Source organism: Aplidium turbinatum, chromosome 11, assembly GCF_918807975.1.
Source record: "Aplidium turbinatum chromosome 11, kaAplTurb1.1, whole genome shotgun sequence".
NCBI classification, from domain to species: Eukaryota; Metazoa; Chordata; class Ascidiacea; order Aplousobranchia; family Polyclinidae; genus Aplidium; species Aplidium turbinatum.
Genome location: NC_137482.1, coordinates 4,158,002 through 4,176,164, shown reverse-complemented (window position 1 = coordinate 4,176,164; position 18,163 = coordinate 4,158,002). Strand labels below are relative to the sequence as shown.

Below are 18,163 nucleotides of genomic sequence, written 5' to 3'. Positions count from 1 at the left end.
GATCAGCGACTTCGGCTTTGTGCTATCTTTCTCTCGATCTTTTCAGGGCGAAAATTTTAAAATGTTTGCGGAAACTGCGATCAGCGATTTCCGCTTTTTTAAAAATTTTTCCTCGATCTTTCCAGGGTACGAACTGTTCAAGGTACGAACTAGGTTGCATCCGGCTAACCAGATCATATATTCTTTTATCAGCAATGCATCTAAGTTCTAAGACATAATACAAACTAAGACAAATAGAATGTTCCTGGATCCAGTATCAGGACTTTTGAACACTTTTTGTAAGCAATAATGCAATTTTAATGTCAGTGGCTATATGAACTACACACACAAGAGTAAAACTTATAGCCTGAACTCACTGGGCTAACTGTTATAGTAACTAATGCGGTAGTTGCGCTAGGCCTATAGCCTGGTAACTGGGAGCTGAGCTTATCTGCTAAACTAGGTTATTAACCAAAAACATTCGTACAGCTTCCCTGACAAGCCAGCCCCAAAACCCTGTCAACTGCAAGCCATTTGCAATTTGCATTTGCATAGCTTTCCAGCTTAAAGTTTCCGAAGGAAAAAAAACTGATCCGTGTTTCCAATTTAAATTTGAAGTTTCATAACTGATTTTCTTGAAAAGTTGAAAGTTTACGTTTACGAAAGTTTAATTTCTTGAATGTTTACGTTTACGAAAGTTTAATTTCTTGAAAGTTTACGCGAAAAGCGGCGCGGCGCGGCTTCGTCATTTCAACCTTCCACGGGTCATTTCAACCTTTTAACTTTTTCGCCGCGGCGCGGCGCGGCACGCGGCGAAAAAGTTAAAAGCGGCCGCGTACGCGGCGCGGCTTGCATCACTATCCTGGGTATTTGAAAAATAAATTTCTGTGAAAGTTTTATACAAAATTTATTATCCATCCTGAATGAAAGAATGAATATAGTGTAATATAGTAGTCCCCGCTTATCAAGCCTACTTCGGGACAGGACAACTTTGGGCTTAATAAACGGGTGGGCCTATTTACAGTGGGTTTAATGAGCTGGGACTACTGTTATACTTTTTATTAAAAAATGGCACTAAGTTGTGCTCCTCTGTCATGCCTCTTTCTCCAATGGCAACATCTCAAAGCTCTTTATCGAAAATAAAGAAAACAATTAAGAGCCGAGATATGTAAGCAATAAAGCATACCTTAAGTGACATCCAAGATTACTCGTTGTTATGTAACAGAAAGAGAAAATTAAGAGGCTATGTTGACTAACATAGCAATTGGTTGTGTTCTTGTGTTATGCTTCGAGATTGTATACATGCAACAATGCCAACAAATCACACTTTGTGGCAATGATGCCACTGGCATTGCAAATGGTGAAAAGGGAGATATCGGAGCTCCCGGAAAGGCTGGTGCTCCTGGAACTAAAGGATCGACAGGAAGTGATGGAATTGTTGGTGTAAAAGGAGAGAAAGGAGAAACTTGTGCTTTTGATGCGTTTGAAGAGGAGATCCGAAGAGAATTGGCAGGTTTGACGATTTACATAGCAACGCTTTTTAGCTGAAATCACGTATGTTTTTGAAATTGTGGCACGAAGCAGCTGCGAACCACCTTTTGTGACTTTGGCAAAGGAGCTGTGGTAGGCTATCCCAATAATTTTACATAGATAATCTGTTATATTCATTTTTGATTTGAAGAATACTGCAATTCCGTCTAATTAACACTTTGTTCTCAATCACAGGTTTATGTTACAGTAGCCTTACTGCCAAACTGTGTATGCGTATTTAGCTTTGCTTGCTTATTTATTGTTATTTAGTTAGGCTAGATGACTTTATTTTTACTTAGGCTAGATGACTTTTTGAAGTTATCTCTTGTACTTCTTGAAGTTACCCGTATAGTAGCTACAATGCTTGTTACAGTACAGTTTATATTTTCGCCATTTTTGATTTTTAAAAAGCCTGGGGTATAATGTAATGAGATTTTGGGTAAAAACTCGACACTCAATCAATCAATCATTTTATTTTTCGTCATTAACGCGTCCGGGACGAAAACGATACTAACTACAAAAATCGATATAGACTTTAGGACTTTTCAAAGTTGAAAGAACATGTCGATTCCCCAATGTCGTGGTCTTTCTCATTCCTTTATTATAGAATCATCATTTGCGCCATTATTTCAACATATTGATGCTTTGTGGATGTTGCAGAACTGAAAAGATTGGTCTCATTGACACTACCAGTTTCATGCTCGTCGTCATCTGTACAAGGCCGACAAACATTGCTCTCTGGTGATGAGGCATTCTGTGAGGAAGGATGGCGGGTAAGAAGTTACTGTGCTAACTGCTTATGCTACCGTTGGAGCAGGCCCAAGGCTGCAATTGTTCTATACTATTATTAAAAGAGTCTAATCGAATCTGTTAAGTTTTTTTTTGCTTTTACTCTTTGAGGCTGTGTTCATCAAATGTCGCTGTATTGTTGGACTTCAGTCGGTGTGCTGGTCAGTCGCCAACGTGGACTGGGGTGAAGGAAACTTGGATGAAAGATTGGCGATATTCATGGGGGTCCAAGCTTGTGCAATGTGCATGTTAACGATGTTATAATTTGAGTGAGCGTGAGAGGGACTGCTTTTGTATATTCTGTTTTCGCGGTGATTTATGACCAGTCTGTGTTTAAAGTTTATAGCAGGACAAGCTTATTCTTTCTTCTATCTTAACTTTCACTTCCATTAAATTTCGGGGGGTACCTTGACTTAGATGTACTTTTTGGTGCCTAACTATGTTTTCGGTGCAAAACTATGCTACTCACGAGGTGTGAATGTTGTCGGCTTCTCATTCTTGCATAATTGTCCGGGAAACAATCGCGCTGATTCAATAAGAAACTTGAATCATTTCAGTTTAAGAAACGTAATTAAACGGAAACTTTTACTCAACGTGTGATGAAAATGAAATGATGGAAGACTGTCTTCCATTCCATCATCCAAATCTTCCATCACTTTCCATCCTTGACATTTTTCATCAGCCATCTCAAAATCTCCCCTTCATTCCATTCCATCGTCCATTTCATCCCATTCCCTACCTATACTGAGCATTTATTTTTTCTGTACAGTAACATTTCTCAGTGAACTGATCACTTTATCAGTAGGCTACTAAACATTTTTTCGAAACTTGATCTAAAACTGTTTACACAGGTCTTCCAAAAACGATTTGACGGGAGCGTTAGTTTTGACCAAGATTGGTCTTCGTACAAGAATGGGTTTGGAGATTTGATCAACGAATTTTGGCTTGGTAAGCGAGGCGAATCGAGCTAATTTCACAGAGCTAGTTTTTTTGTTTATTTATAAAGAGATTTTTCGTTGCAACAAAAACATGTCTTTGAAGTAAGGCCTACGTTAAAGAAAAGCAGTGCTCACTATTTTAACAACACTTGGTTTGTTTGATCTTTAAATGAACAAAGAAACATGGATCTTCTAACAACAAGTTTTTTATTTCATTAGGTATGAGAGTCTTTAACAAAACTTTTTGGAAGCTCATTTTCGGCAGTTTTACATACACTTGTGAAAGCTTTGAAGCGCTGACGCAATCCCTGTATTTGAGATTGATAGAGTAAAGTTAGAGCTCTATTGCGTGTTGCTGTTTGTAAAATGTCCCATCTACTAGGTCCTGCTGTATGGAAAGCTGTTCTTGAATGGCCTTGCTCAAACGCGCACTCCAAGAGTCCAACCAGCGTTTTACAAGATCTTGCTGCTTCTTTTCACAAAGTCCAGCCACTTTCCATTTTCTATTTCCTTAAAAATGTAGCCTACTTGTGTGCGAGCATTCCGCTCATGTGGATTTTAACTTTAAAAGCTTTATTGGAAGCGATTTGCTGATTTTTTATTTGCGTACCACTCATTCTTCTTCTCATTCTTCCAAACAGGTCTCGATAAAATCCACAATCTTACCCGAGATCGTGAATGCAGATTGCGAGTTGAATTGTGGAGTTTTGATGATGATCACGCTTTTGCAGAATACAGGTAGAGTGTTAAGCTAACTTTGAAAAATTTGATTGTACATTTTTTTCAATGTAGGCTAGAACTTGTCATAACTATATCTTGATTGCTAGTGACGTATGAAGAATTTTCTTGCAGGGGGGTTTCCCATTTGCTTTTAAAGTAGCACTTGTCAGCATAGGATAAAGCAATGCTTTGACTATGCATCAAATTCAGCTTTGCTTTTTTGTCAGTGCAGATCCGGTCTGCCATTTTGTTTGCGCAATGCAGGACGAAAACAATCATTTTCCCTAGTTCTTTGCTAATTTGACAAATCAATGTTGACTGATATTTTCATTAATATTAGTTACAAGAAAATTCACCATGATTCTGAAATTGACAGTCATTCTATGTTGCTACTTCCTCATCACATGTTATCTATGTGATTTATTTAAATTAATTATAAATTTGCAAGTTTTGTCGTAAGTTTTGTAATTTGCCAATGTTCAAGGAAGAGTTGGGGCTGATTGATTGATTGAATTTTTATCCTCGGACTGGGAAAGCTTCTTGCAGAGCTTAATCCCGGTAGTTCCGCATATTTTTAGAGGCTTTGAAGAGTTTGAAGCACTGACGCAGGCCCGGTCACCGCAATTGACAGAGTCTAGTTTCCGATTGTTGAAGTCTTGTTGCCGGGTAATTATTCCATCCATTAGATACCGCTGAATTGAGAGCAATGATTAGGGCCATTTAAAGTCATTAAAGTCATATTTTTTTCTATGCATCAGTAAGTCGTGAAATCAATTTTAACGCAAAAACCGCATCCCTATGAGGTATATTAAGAAAGTTATGAAGTCATATAAAGTCATATTTTCCTGGTTAGGTCATATATCAGCTTTTTAAATTATATAGTCATATTTTTGAGTTATAAAGTCATACCGTTGTATACTTTAAATAAAAAGTACCAATTTAAGCGGTGAAGCAATTAAGCACTAAGAAAGTAAGGCAATTTCTGATTGAACGAAGGCAAACTGTAGGATTAGCCTACATAACACTTACAGTCACAGACCTATATTTTATGAGGTCACACATTGAGGTCAACTTAATACTCAAAATGGAAAGTTGTACGTACACCATCAAAGAGGCCCATGCTGATCTAAATGCCCTTGATTTCAGAAAAGATCCGCTTGAGCTCAAAAATTACATTAAGAAGCGATTGGACAAAAACGATGTGAAACAAATTATGGAGCTACCAAGACAAGACATTTCACCAGCGCTTTATGCAAAACTGCAGAAGTGTCAACCCACATCAGCGTCTGTGGAGCGCTCATTTTCCTTACTAAAGTCATTATTACGTCCAAATCGTAACTTCAAAGACTCTAACATTCCACACTACATGAAACTGTACTACAACAGTGGTTTAAAATAAAAATGGATGTGTATTACTGTTATGTTGCGTATGTTTTACTCTTTAGTTTCATGAGTGACGTTGTTCGTATGTAAAAATAAACGATATTCACATAAAGTCATATAAAGTCATATTTTCCAAAAAATAAAGTCATATTATTGATTTTTTAAGGTCATATAAAAATGGCCCTAGCAATGATTAACGTGCGTTGCTTAAGCGCAAACCCCCAGAGTCGAACCAGCGCCGCTTGATCTTGACGCTTCTTTGTTCACGAAGTGACGCGCTAACCAACTGAGCTATCGCGGGGCGGATTGAATCAAAGAGCCGTACACAAGGTTAAGTAAGGGTAGGTGGTGGGGGGGGTATTTGATTTAATTGAATATTTTTTGACAATGGGTAGGCTAACACTTTAGTACCTTGAAAGTTATATTTAAACACTTGACTTGAAGTTAAATCACTAAACTATTTTAAAAACGTTTTTGAAAGGGGGAGTGAGCAATGAGCACGGTCTAATAGCCCCCTGCCTACGTCACTGGCTATATAATAATGTTTTTGCTCGTATTTTGATTGTGGAGATAAAATTACGTATGACTACAGTCTACAAATCTTGTCATACCTTGTATACAGAAGTTTATATTGATTCTGATTTTCTGTTGTAATGATCAGCAGCGTCGTTTTTCTTGGAAACTACAAGTCCACACATTTGAAGTGCGTATGACGTCATCAGAACTAGCTGCCTCAAATAGCGATATAGGGTGAATTGAGCATTTTCGGAAATTTACTACACTACGAAAACATAAGCTTATCTCAGTTATTTCTGCGTCTTTCAGTTCCTTTTCGGTGGCAAACGAAAGCGACTCGTACAGACTTCATGCCACTGGTTACAATGGCACAGCAGGAGATGGACTGGGTAGAGGACCTAATGGAATTCATCATGGTCAACCGTTTGCCACAAAGGATCGGAATAACAGGAATAAGTGAATGCGTTAGACAACGTATAAATAAAATGAACTCTGAAAAACAGTTAATCGCTATAGCTCTGCATTCATCTATTGCAGTAATAAATTACAGAAGCTGCATACATGGCCGTTGAGGAAACAATTTGGGTCCGTATCAACGAGCTGCCGAGACCACCAAACAAGACACATTTTAAACATAACAATAGGGATGTTTTATTCGTTTTCGTTCCTCCTAAAAGCATTCTAGGCCCCTGATTTATCCCTGGCCCGGAGCCCGGATCCAAAGTAGCCTACTCCTTAGGTCCCTCTGTCAATGCTATTGCCTGCATTTAGCCTACAATGGCCGTAACGAGTATTATGACTAAGATCGAACAACAGTGACCTCTGGCTACTTGCCTACAATGACAAACCTATTATGAGATTCATCTAACACTAAACCACAATTTTAGTAAAATGGGTAATAGATTTTAAACACATTTATCTTTTACCCAAGTTCATATCGCGGAAAAGTTTTGTAGGATTTAAATTAGTCTATATCGTAAAAACGTTTTAGTTGTAGATTGAAGTTGAAAATCAGCAATAAATACTAAAAAAGTTTTACTGCAAATATTTTGTGGCAGATGCTCAGCTTCAGGAAGGCTCTACAGAGGTGGTTGGTGGTATGCCAGTTGTTATCATTCCCTTCTAAACGCGGCATGGGGAGAGTCACAAGGAAATGGGCACAATATCATTTGGTACGAATGGAAAGGATTTCGTGTTGCCTTAAAGAAAACAACGATGAAGATGCGATGCGACTAAACAAATCGTTTCCAGTTGCTGAAGTTGAATATTTTTGAAAAACAATAATTGAAAAAGTGATACGGATTCACTGAAGGTCCTCCAATATATCCAATGAGCTTCTGCGTGTAATCACACTTCATTTTGTCACAAACTGTACAGTGAACTTAACGCTACCAACGTTCTGTGTCATTTTGCCATCAGGCTTTGCTAATAAACAGAACAAAATGTGTCACTCGATGCTTATTATCAATTCATCGAAGCGCCTTTGTGACGTAATAAGATTGAAGATGTTGAAAATGGTTTTAATCTAAAATATTCCAGTTTGTGTATAATAGCTTGCGCGTGAAAGCGTAAATAATGAGAAATAGCGACTGAGGTGTTTGGATGCGATTTTTTTTCAGCCGAAACAAAATGTCACATTCTTTGTTTTCTGTCTTTAAGGGGGAGGGGGGGCTTTCAAGAAGTAGGCCTACATTTGGACCCGCCTTAAGACGATTTTAAGGGCCCATAACTTTTCCAAAGGCCCCGGAAACTTGAAGAAGACACCTCGCAGTCTGTGGATATAGTGCGTTTTTTTAGTAGTGTCTTAATTTGGAGACAGAGGATCTCATTGGTACCGGGCCCAAATTATCCTCTGAACCGCCCCTGGCTACAGCAGCTCTGATTACAAAATAATTCAAAATGTGCATTGGTTTTGGATGTATTGTGTTTCAAACAACTTTAAACCATCATCATCATCATGTGCCGTCTCCGATCGAAAGTTGGTTGACAAGTCTGCTCACTGTTTTACGGGTCCACGTCTTTTAGGCGCTGACAGTTAGGCGCTGGTCAAATAGGCGCACACACTGTGGCGTCTGGATATTTAGGTGCGGAGCACTGTGGCGCCCGGTCATTTAGGTGCTATTCCTAGTAAAGTCTGCAGATTGTATCAGCTTGGCAGGTAGGGGCGTAGGTCAATGCTTTTCACACAAAATATTATATTGAACAGAAAAATATATTGTTTTGTTAATGCGTGTGCGTTGTTGGTCATGGCTTCAGTGAGTGAAGTTGCTTAAACCGGCAATGCTTTTTCACACAAAATGTTATATTCAGCAGAAAAAATATATGGGTGAAGCTGCTTAAACCGGCAATGCTTTTTCACACAAAATGTTATATTGAACAGAAAAATATGTCATGGCTTCCGTGAGTGAAGCTGCTTAAACCGGCAATGATTTTCACATAAAATGTTATAATGAACAAAAAAATATGTTGTTTTTTTAATGCGCATGTTCTGCATTTATTTGTTGTTAGTCCAGGTTTGCGTCGGCGAAAGCTTTATCAATAAATTATTCAAGTTTCCGAACATGTATGAGTTCACTTTTCGTTAGGTCAAATAATAACTACACTAAACACCAGTAAAAAATGTACCGTAGCCTGTATTCAAGCGGGCGGTAGGCTTGAGTGAAGAGTAACTTAGTTTTCCGTCAAAACCCCGACTAGGTTTAATAACGAGCGAAGTCTCACCATTATGCTTGCAACTTGTAGCCAAGGTGTAGCCTATATGCCCTGTAGAAATATATTCATGTGAACAGTAGTAGAGCGTCTTACGCGTTCTCGTCACATGGCCAATCCATCCCGAACAGAAGTAATTGCGAAAGATAACAGATTGAGTAAAGTTCCATCTGGCTGCAACTTGTGTTCAGGATGCATTGCAAATGTCCTGTAGAGATGTGCTAATATCAATAGTAGTAGAGCGTTTTCTCGCACCTCATCTTCACACGATCTATCCGTTTCAAGTAGAAGTAACTTAATTATTAAAGGTAACAGATTGCACAACGCTGTGCCTTTAAACCGGCAACTTCTACTCCAGAAGTACGTGTCCTGTGGAGATCAGGTGGTCTACTGCTCTAATTGCCCTGCATATAAGCCGACATTGGGTCTGAGCACTGCATGTGTGCACAGAAAAGTTTGGTAATTTTCTACTCCAGAAGTACGTGTCCTGTGGAGATCAGGTAGTCTACTGCTCGAATTGCCCTGCATATAAGCTGATGTTGGATCTGAGCACTTCATTTGCACCAAAAAGTTTGGTAAGTTTGCTACATCATAAAGCAAAGATTGATATGGCAGCTGCGACTATTCGAACTCAATAATGTTCGGAAGCTTGAATAATTTATTGATAAAGCTTTTACCAACGCAAACCTGGACTAACAACAAATAAAACAATAATAAATCAATAAAACAACAATATATTTTTCTGTTCAATATAACATTTTGTGTGAAAAGCATTGCCCTACGCTCCTACCTGCCAAGCTGATACAATCTGCAGACTTTACTAGGAATAGCACCTAAATGACCGGGCGCCACAGTGCTCCGCACCTAAATATCCAGACGCCACAGTGTGCGCGCCTATTAGACCAGCGCCTAACTGTCAGCGCCTAAAAGACTTGCTCCCTGTTTTACACCATCTCCCCAAGTTTTAACCATGGAGATTGTAATTAAAATAAAGTCTCAAGATGCCTGATGCGCAGTATTGAAGCGGAACAAAGCACAAACGTAGAGGACAATGAGAATACTTGGGTATGTGTCACTTTCAAAACTACTAAGGAAAGTTGCATTTACGTACTTTTAAATAGGATATTCACTCCCCAACAACACTACCTATACCTCGGCAAGCTATAGGATCTAATATAACGAATATTAAACAAGTAATAGTTCTAAATGAACTTGGTCGACTTGCATCATAGTTGCAATGGTCTTTGGTAAACAAATGCTGAGCTCTCAAATTTCGCCAGCGTTCCGGTTTTTATGCAGTTTCTCAAATTGTGCTTGATCGGTTTCTTTCGAAAATTCAGTGAAATGTCATTTTTTGTCTGGCAAGGGCACGCTTTTCATGAAAACAGTCACCTAGGCAAAAACCTTTATATCCTTGTTGAAGATGTGCCTTAGAAATGGAACTTATAGTGTAGGGGAGAGTGTCCAACAGTGCCCCGCTTTTTGGAAAATTGAGGTTTAGACATCAAAAAAAAATTTTTTTTCAATTTTTTTTTTCTATTATGAAAATTCCTTCTTTTCTTTAGTATTTCCACATAAAAAAAAGTTTAAAAGTTTTACACAAACTTCATAATCAGGCGTTAATAATCACCTGTCAAAGTGGGGCACTGTTGGATACCATATCCAACAGTGCCCCTATCAAAGTAATTGGTGCCTTTAGTTGCAATGTTGAGCCACTCTTTTTGCAATGATTACCCTAGGTATGAAACTTGTGTTAATACCGGTATTGTTTTACATGATGGATGTCACTGAGCTGGTCAGGTCAAGACAAAACCTTTTAAAGTGGTACATATGCTACACAATTATCACAGACACAAAATATAACAGCAACAATTATCATAACATGTAGGACACGCTATCTGCCCGTCGTGGTGACTGTGCTTAAACGAAATAATGCGAATAGGTTCCAAGGAACCATGCGAACACACTGAGCTGTAGTTTATAGAACAGCCCAAGTTGCTGTAATTACTTTTTTTAAAACTTTGGTGTTATGACCTAACCCTAACTACCAATTACAATAAGGAAGGTGTTTATTCAACAGTCAATCAGTGAAAGAACATGCAATAATAGCCCCGATAGCTCAATTGGTTAGCGCGTCACTTCTGGAACGAAGAAGCTTCAAGATCAAGCGGCGCTGGTTCGACTCTCGTGGTGTGCGCTTGAGCAACGCACGTTAAGGACTGCTCTCCATTCAGCGGCACCTAATGAATGGAATAGTTCCCCAGCAACAAGACTTCAACAATCGGAAACTTCACTCTGTCAATCTCGGTGACCGGGCCTGCGTCAGTGATTCAAAGCCTCTACAAGTATGCGAAACTGCCGGGATTAAGCTCTGCAAGAAGCTTTCCCAGTCCGAGGATAAAAATTCAATCAATCAATCAATGCAGGAGATTAAAGACATCATTGATTTGGCCACATGGAAGGTATGATTAACACAAGATACAGACACAACACACTTTGGTAGGCCTTATATTGGCATGTGGTTCATAAGAAATGGCTTGGTTTATGGAGCAAAATAACCAAATTTAACAGACAAAATTACTAAACAATAGGCCTACATATAGTTTAGGCACGAAGCTTCTTCCACAGCCGAAACTTAGAAACACAGGCTACCAAAAACTCCCCAACACCTATAATATTGTTGATATAACATAAAATGTTGATAATCATTTTGGCACTGCTTATTGATTAATAAAATCTCATGGCTTCCAACAGTGCTCCACCGGGGCACTGTAGGAGACCTCAGGGTGGGGCACTGTTGGAACCACGGGCCTACAAGATAAGATGGCGTCAGTTCTTTTTACCGAGGCCTACGATCTGAAACGTTATTACTGAAACCTAGTCTAGTGACTGACCAAGCATGAAAAACTTGTGAAGCATCCCTGAAGCCACCGTAAAAACTGCAACAAAAAAAGTTATAAAGTTCTGAAAATTTACTTTTTACCCCCTAAAACAAACTTTCATTTCTGCCAACAACAAGCAATGACTTATTTCTGCCTAACTTAATTTCAGCAGCTTTTACGGACCACGTGACCATGGCAATGTACAGTTGAGTGAATAATTTGTCACGGATTGCGAAAAACGATGGGAGGGGCACTGTTGGGCACTCTCCCCTACATGGGCAACTCATCCTTACGCAGTATAACAGTGCAAATTAATTGTTAAAACAAATTGACAATTTTGTGTTCCTGAAATCAAAAGCATGTGTCAATGGAAACATCTTAAAAAATCATTTTAGAATATATGTGTAGCCACAGTTTTCTGTAATTTTGTATAATCTACACATATTTATTCATGTTATTTATTCTTAGGGGTAGGCTACCGGTATTGAAATATTTTTCTCTATAGCCTACCGGTACCGCAAAACAAAAGGATGTCGTATGTAGACGTTGATTTTATTTTTATTCAAATTGGGGTCGCTTCTTTAAAAGGTTGAGGACCACTGGTCTACAATAGATGTCTATCAGGTCTTAGTTACAGCCATTATCTCAAAACTGGTTGAAACCTGAATCTCTTGTACCTCTTGTCGAAGAAATATGTTTGTCCATCTAAGACTAAGTTGACGAAACGAAATGACTTTTCACTCCATGAGGTTGGCAACGACTAAAAGTCCGGTCATTAAAGAAAAACGATGCTGTTCCTGTATAGCTTCCAAGACAACAAAAACCCGTCGTTTCTTGAATAATGACATAAACGAAATAATAAAAAACGATTAATTTGCTGTCTGGATTGTTGAATTTAATATTCTAATGTGGTCATGAATGCTTTCGTATGTATCGTCCAATAAGCTAAACTCAATCATGATCGATTGATTGTGAATAAAGCGTCAAATTGGGAAACAAACACATAAAACATAACCATTTCATTTTTATATCACTCAAATAAATGAGCTGGAAATAGCCTTCATTTTTCTTTGACCGCAAACAGACTTGAAACTTGCTTGCAAATAAATCATCAAATGATGAACTAAAGCAGAGTTGCCAATTTGTCATTCCATGTTTAACTGCAAGCGATCAAGCATATTACAAACTGACCTAAAACCAGAAAATCAAAAGCCTTTTCATCTTTGCGTGTGATGAAATTTGTTTTTCTATTAAAATTTAAAGAAACATGTGTTTTTTGTTGTTGCCTTTCTTTGTTTTAATTTTATTATTTGTTTTTTTATGCATGGCCGAAGAGTGAGAGCGACTCTCAGAAGGAGTAAAGGACACCAGTTTGACGCCGCTTCAGAGCAAGCGACTGTGTCTCGGCAAAAACATGGCATGCCAAAATAGTTGAAGGCAGCCAACTCCACGACTACGTGTCCTTTCGCTGATTCTGGTTGTTTATTGTGTTGCATATATGATTCGCAGTGCCATAATAAGTTAACAATAAGTCTAATGTTATGGTTTTATTTATTGTCGCTCTACAACTGCTGAGATCTTTAGCGACAGGGCTCATTTCTAATTTAGTATCATATTTGGAATGTCATCACATTATTACCAGACTTACCCTCATTACGGCAAAAAAAGTAGCCTACCAATCGGTCCCGTTTTTAAAATTTTTAAAATAGCCTACCAATCGGTCCCGACCTGGAATCGATCTCAGATCTACCGGCGATAGAGCACAAGGCCGTAACTGAGCTGATGATTGGCTAATGGCAATACACTGCATTTTGTCGCAATTGGCAAAAAAAAGATTAATGTAGATACAATCATACAAACGACCTGTTTTAGCCTGATGCTGCGGTTTGCGGTGGTAGCAGGCTCGGATTTAGGGGGGGGGGGGCAGAGGGTGCAGGTGCCCCGGACCCCCCGACTTTTGAAGGGCCCCTTACGTGGAAAAAATGTGATTTTGTGTTTATTTTGTTTTGCATCAGCCTTTGAAGTTTCTGCAAAATGCTGTGCAGTGCTGGATTAATGCTATTGTAGACGTAGAGGTGGTTTTTGCAAGAGGGCCCCCTGATCTAAAAGTGCCCCGGGCCCCCCATCAGCTAAATCCGGCCCTGGGTGTTAGTAGTGGTATGTCACGAGCTTTTAGAAACGTCATTGCACGTGACTAGGGAATACAGTTCCGAAAGCTCCTGACAAAACGTTACTACCACACAACGAACCCGCAGCATCAGGCTAAAACAGGTCGTTTGTATCTACATTTGTGAAGCAAACAACGATCATGCTGCTAAAAACGAAACTTAATATATTGCATTGTTATCATTATTCCTATCAATTGAAAGCTATTTAGAAAAGGTTTTTTTAGTTTAAACTCTAAAGTTTTTCTGCCTTCTCTAGTGAATTGGCGTAAAAATGAAATGATAGCCAGGTATGTTTTGTTTTTTGGACAGCATAATAATTACACTGGTCTACACAATTTTTGCTTTATAAACTTTGAAAACTGATTTAGAGTAATTTTGGGGTGCTGAATCCGAATCTGACCTCAGATTTATGCTATCACATCAGGTTTGTGAGATATGATAACAGCATATTGTTACTTTTGTCAAAAGTGGAAGATTTGACGTTGCGTTTATTGCACATACACATTGTGCAAGATCCGGAAATCCAGGCCATGTGGTGCATAAGCAGCTGAAATACACCTACCAATTATAATTTTGATACCAATTTGTTTTCCAAGCAACATTATGAACAAGGCAGTAATAACAAGCTAAAAGGGAGGGTATAAGTGTAACTGACCCCCTCCCCCGTCAATGTTTTGCATGAAACCACAAAGATTTAAGCAGGCCTATGGTGATGATGATGGCATGATGATGATGATGGCAATGCTTGTTCAGTAACCATATTTAGGCCTGTCTAACACTAACCTTTCGTTACAGCACTGCATAAGTTGGTGGTAAACGCAACGCCAAATCTTTCACTTTTGACGAAAGTAACAATTTGTTGTTATCATATTTCACAAACCTGACGTGATAGGATAAATCTGAGGTCAGATTCGGATTTAGAACCCCAAAATTACTCTAAATCAGTCTTCAAAGTTCATGGAGCAAAAAAAAATTCTTTTTTTGTAGACCAGTGTTATCCACGTGCAATTCAGCCTGTAATGACTTTCAAAGCTGGCAGCTCTGGCTTCATTTCGACCGCAGCTCTCTCTGCAGAATTTGGGTTCCCGTTGATGCAGCCTTAACTAGACTAAAGAAAGTTCTTAACCACCAACAAAAAGCGAGCACCTGTGTTGAACTAATGCAAAGGAAGATTGATATGATAGCTCAGAAGTTACTTTGCGTTTCGCTCACCCATATATCGCGTGGCTTCCAGGCGAGTCGTAAAACCAGCTCAGTGGCCGAGAGGGTTTTGCCTAAATTGTCTCTGGAACTGGTAGATCTGAGATCGATTGCAGGTCGGGTCTAACCGCAGACTCACTGCGCCGCAGATATCCTCGCCGCAGACTCACTGCGGCGAGGATAAGTGTGGTAATAATGTGGTGACATCTTAAACCTGATAAAAAATTAAACATGAGACTTGCCGCTAAAATACTTCAGTAGTTGTAGTACAGCGACAATAAATTAACCATAACATTCAATGGCGTAGCCAGCCAAAATTTTGAGGGGAGTCAAATGTTTTGACTAAGCGATTAACAATACTTTGTTTGGCAAACCGTCTATCCAAGCATATTAGGAGAGACCGGGATTAGTCAGAACAAATTTTAGTAAAATTTAAACTACAAAAATTCAGAATGAGTTTGCAAAACTTTATTGAGTGTGATATTAGACCATTATATTGTGCAACTTGGCCTATTAAAAAAGATTGACCAAAATGTCTTACAAGTTTTTGCACAAATTTAATTATTTCAAACATGCATTATAGGTTTAAACCCCATGGGCCGGGTTTGTTGGAGCACCGCACGGGTTTAGTTGGAATATACGTCAATTTTTTATACCTGTATACTGTAGTGTATACAGTATAACCGTGAGCATTCAATTGCGTCTTTCAATCGATGTCAACAATCAAAAGTGTTCAATATCAGTGAGGCCATAGTGGCGTGTAGCTTGACAAGTTATCAGGGAGACATGTAGCGATTCACTATGTGCAGTATTCAAGTTTTAATAGTCGAACGTTTTCGGCTTAGCTTAAGCCCTCATCAGGAATCTGAAAATATTTATAAAAAATGCAATAAATTTCAACTTCTTGAAGGTAACTAGCTAACAGACTATAAGCATCAAGAAATACGCAGCGATTAAAAGCAATAGTGTGGAAAACAGACAGACAGACCGAAAACAAATTACATTAGGAAAAGGCAACTACGTAACTACAAAAGAATTTTCACACAGCGCTCCTGAATTTTCGTGCCATTGGGATTTCCCTTTGCGTAAAATTTTAAATGAGTCAGCAGAGAATTTTCGATCTGTGCAAAAAGAACACTCCATGATATGGAGTGAAAAAAACAGCAATGTTTCAGCCAACCCGGTGCTCCGACAAGCCCCGTTTTCCCCTACGACACAAAATGCTTGACAAACTAATTTAGTAATTTGAACAATAAGTCACTAGCCACCGTCTACTACAGTAGATCACGGTTACTATTTTGATAATTGAAAAACTTATTAAAAGTTTTAATTGTTATAATCATAGCCATAACAAACCTGTCATTTTCCCATTTCCATAAAAACTGTAAAATGAGCAATAAACACATCTAGACATATGTCGCCGATATCGATACCGATGTATCCGGTACATCTCTCTACGTAAATCTCTCATCATCGTCTCTCAATCGGTTGATTTAAGCAAGCTTGATCAGTTTGTTACGAAACAAAGGAAAAAAATGTAAGTTATTTGTCTTGAGACTAGTAAAGAGAAAGAACTTAATTTCTACATCCCATAAAACTTTATTTTCTTACCAAATTAGCCACCACTCTCCTAGAAAATTTTTAATGTTCAAAATCTCAATTATCTAATACCCAAAGCCTCAATATGCTAAAAGCTTGATTCCACGAACCCCCTATCAAACCATTTTCCACGAATCAAACCATGATTCGATTCCACGAATCGACCTTCAAAAATTCATCGCTCCAAATCCTCTATTTCCTTCAAACCCAAATATTCCTTAATTCTAACTTTTTACAGAAATCTTCCAATCACCCCATTACCATAAAATACTAATTTCTAAATTCCTAACTCCCCTAAAATTATACTCTCCATCTTTAATGTAGACAGTGGCGTAACCAAGGAAGGGGTAACTTGCCACCTCTGTAATTTTTTTGCTCTCCTATAAAATTTCTTACCCCCTTATAAATATGCAGCTAATAAAATTTTAATCAGGGAAAACAGTTTTTGATTGGAATTCTGTATCTCATAGTGCAGTAGCCCTACAACAGCTGCTCGCCTAATTTAATGAAATTTGATTAAACGGGTTAAACACATTCGTTTTCGTGAAGAAAGGAGCGTTCTTCCTGGCTATCAGCACAAGGCTGAGCAGAAATCGGCTGCCGAGAAACACATTCGTTTTCTTTGATCCAGCTGAAAATAGTTTCCTATATGTCACAATTGATGTGTTGTCATGATCCAGCATTTTCGATCTTTGCAAACTGTCATTTGGATCGCTTTTCCTCAATTATAACCAAACAAAAGTCAGCAAGTGCTATCCATATAACCAGGGACGTAGGCCTAGTCCTAGCATAGGAAAGTATACAATTGCCCTCCAATACCCCTCTCAAAATATTTTTGGATTTGTAACCAATTAACAACTATTGAAAAGTTGACCAAAAAAGATGTAGGCTATAGTATTTCTTCATTCAAATTTATGCGACTATTAGTCATGTAATGTAACACTTTCGCTGCTAACAGTGGGCTACAGTATAGTCAGAGGCAGTGATGCGCTTTTGTTAGCCTACTTAACCTTTTGCTTACCAGTAGGCAGTAGCCAACCCAACTGTAATTGTATGTTTGTTTTTACGCCTACGACGCACACCTCAGATCTAATGCAAAAATTAGATACTGTAAGTAGGCTACTGTGTTGTATTTTGTGCGAAAGATATTTATTGGCATAGTGAAGCCTGTCATTGAACCAACTATTATAAGTCTAGTGCAGTCTATTTGTTCTTACAGCTGTTTTAGTTTTATGTAACTTAAATAAACTTTTGACCCTGTGTTACAGCATTATTTAACAGAGTTTCACTGTTGATTTAGGCTGAAATTATTCTTAGAATGCGCAATTTCAAGGCAATTTTTCAAAAATTTCTGAGGGAGGTTCCTCAGGGCTACTCATTTGCTCCTCTAGAAACTCTGTGATGGCTACCATACGCATGATCAGTCCAAAAAAACGTCTTCCAAAGGCAAGAAAGTTAATCTTTCATCGTCAATTAGAAGTTGGCTTAACGTTAACCTCAATTTTATAGCAAATTATTTATGACGTCACTGAAAATGTTGACCCTCCTGGAAAAAGCCTTGCCCTTTCTTTGCCCTTTTCCCCATGTAAAATTGATCTGGTTACACCACTGAATGTAGTTAGCCTAATACATGACCACTAGCGTACGCAGGGGGGGCCATTGGGCCATGGCCCCCCCCCCTAAAAATGTTTTAGTAGTTAACGACGTAGATTAAGGCATTTAATATGTTTTGGATTGCACTGTCAGAGCA

General features: G+C 38.6%; 1 protein-coding gene across 1 annotated transcript; it reads left to right on the top strand.

Moving 5' to 3' along the window:
- Nucleotides 1–1,281: 1,281 nt before the first annotated feature.
- On the top strand, nt 1,282–7,200 carry LOC145779737 (microfibril-associated glycoprotein 4-like). Its single transcript, XM_082591376.1, has 6 exons — nt 1,282–1,492; nt 2,170–2,282; nt 3,150–3,246; nt 3,878–3,974; nt 6,165–6,311; nt 6,914–7,200. The coding sequence occupies exons 1-6, from the start codon at nt 1,282–1,284 to the stop codon at nt 7,089–7,091; spliced, it is 843 nt and encodes a 280-aa protein (XP_082447502.1). The 3' UTR covers nt 7,092–7,200.
- The last annotated feature ends 10,963 nt before the right edge of the window (nt 7,201–18,163 follow it).

What these genes read in the sequence shown, in the direction of transcription:
- LOC145779737 (XM_082591376.1), top strand. Translation starts at nt 1,282, where the DNA reads ATGCAACAATGCCAACAAATCACACTTTGTGGCAATGATGCCACTGGC. An exon ending in GATCCGAAGAGAATTGGCAG is followed by an intron (nt 1,493 to 2,169) that starts GTTTGACGATTT and finishes TGGATGTTGCAG; the next exon opens with AACTGAAAAGATTGGTCTCA. An exon ending in GATCAACGAATTTTGGCTTG is followed by an intron (nt 3,247 to 3,877) that starts GTAAGCGAGGCG and finishes TCTTCCAAACAG; the next exon opens with GTCTCGATAAAATCCACAAT.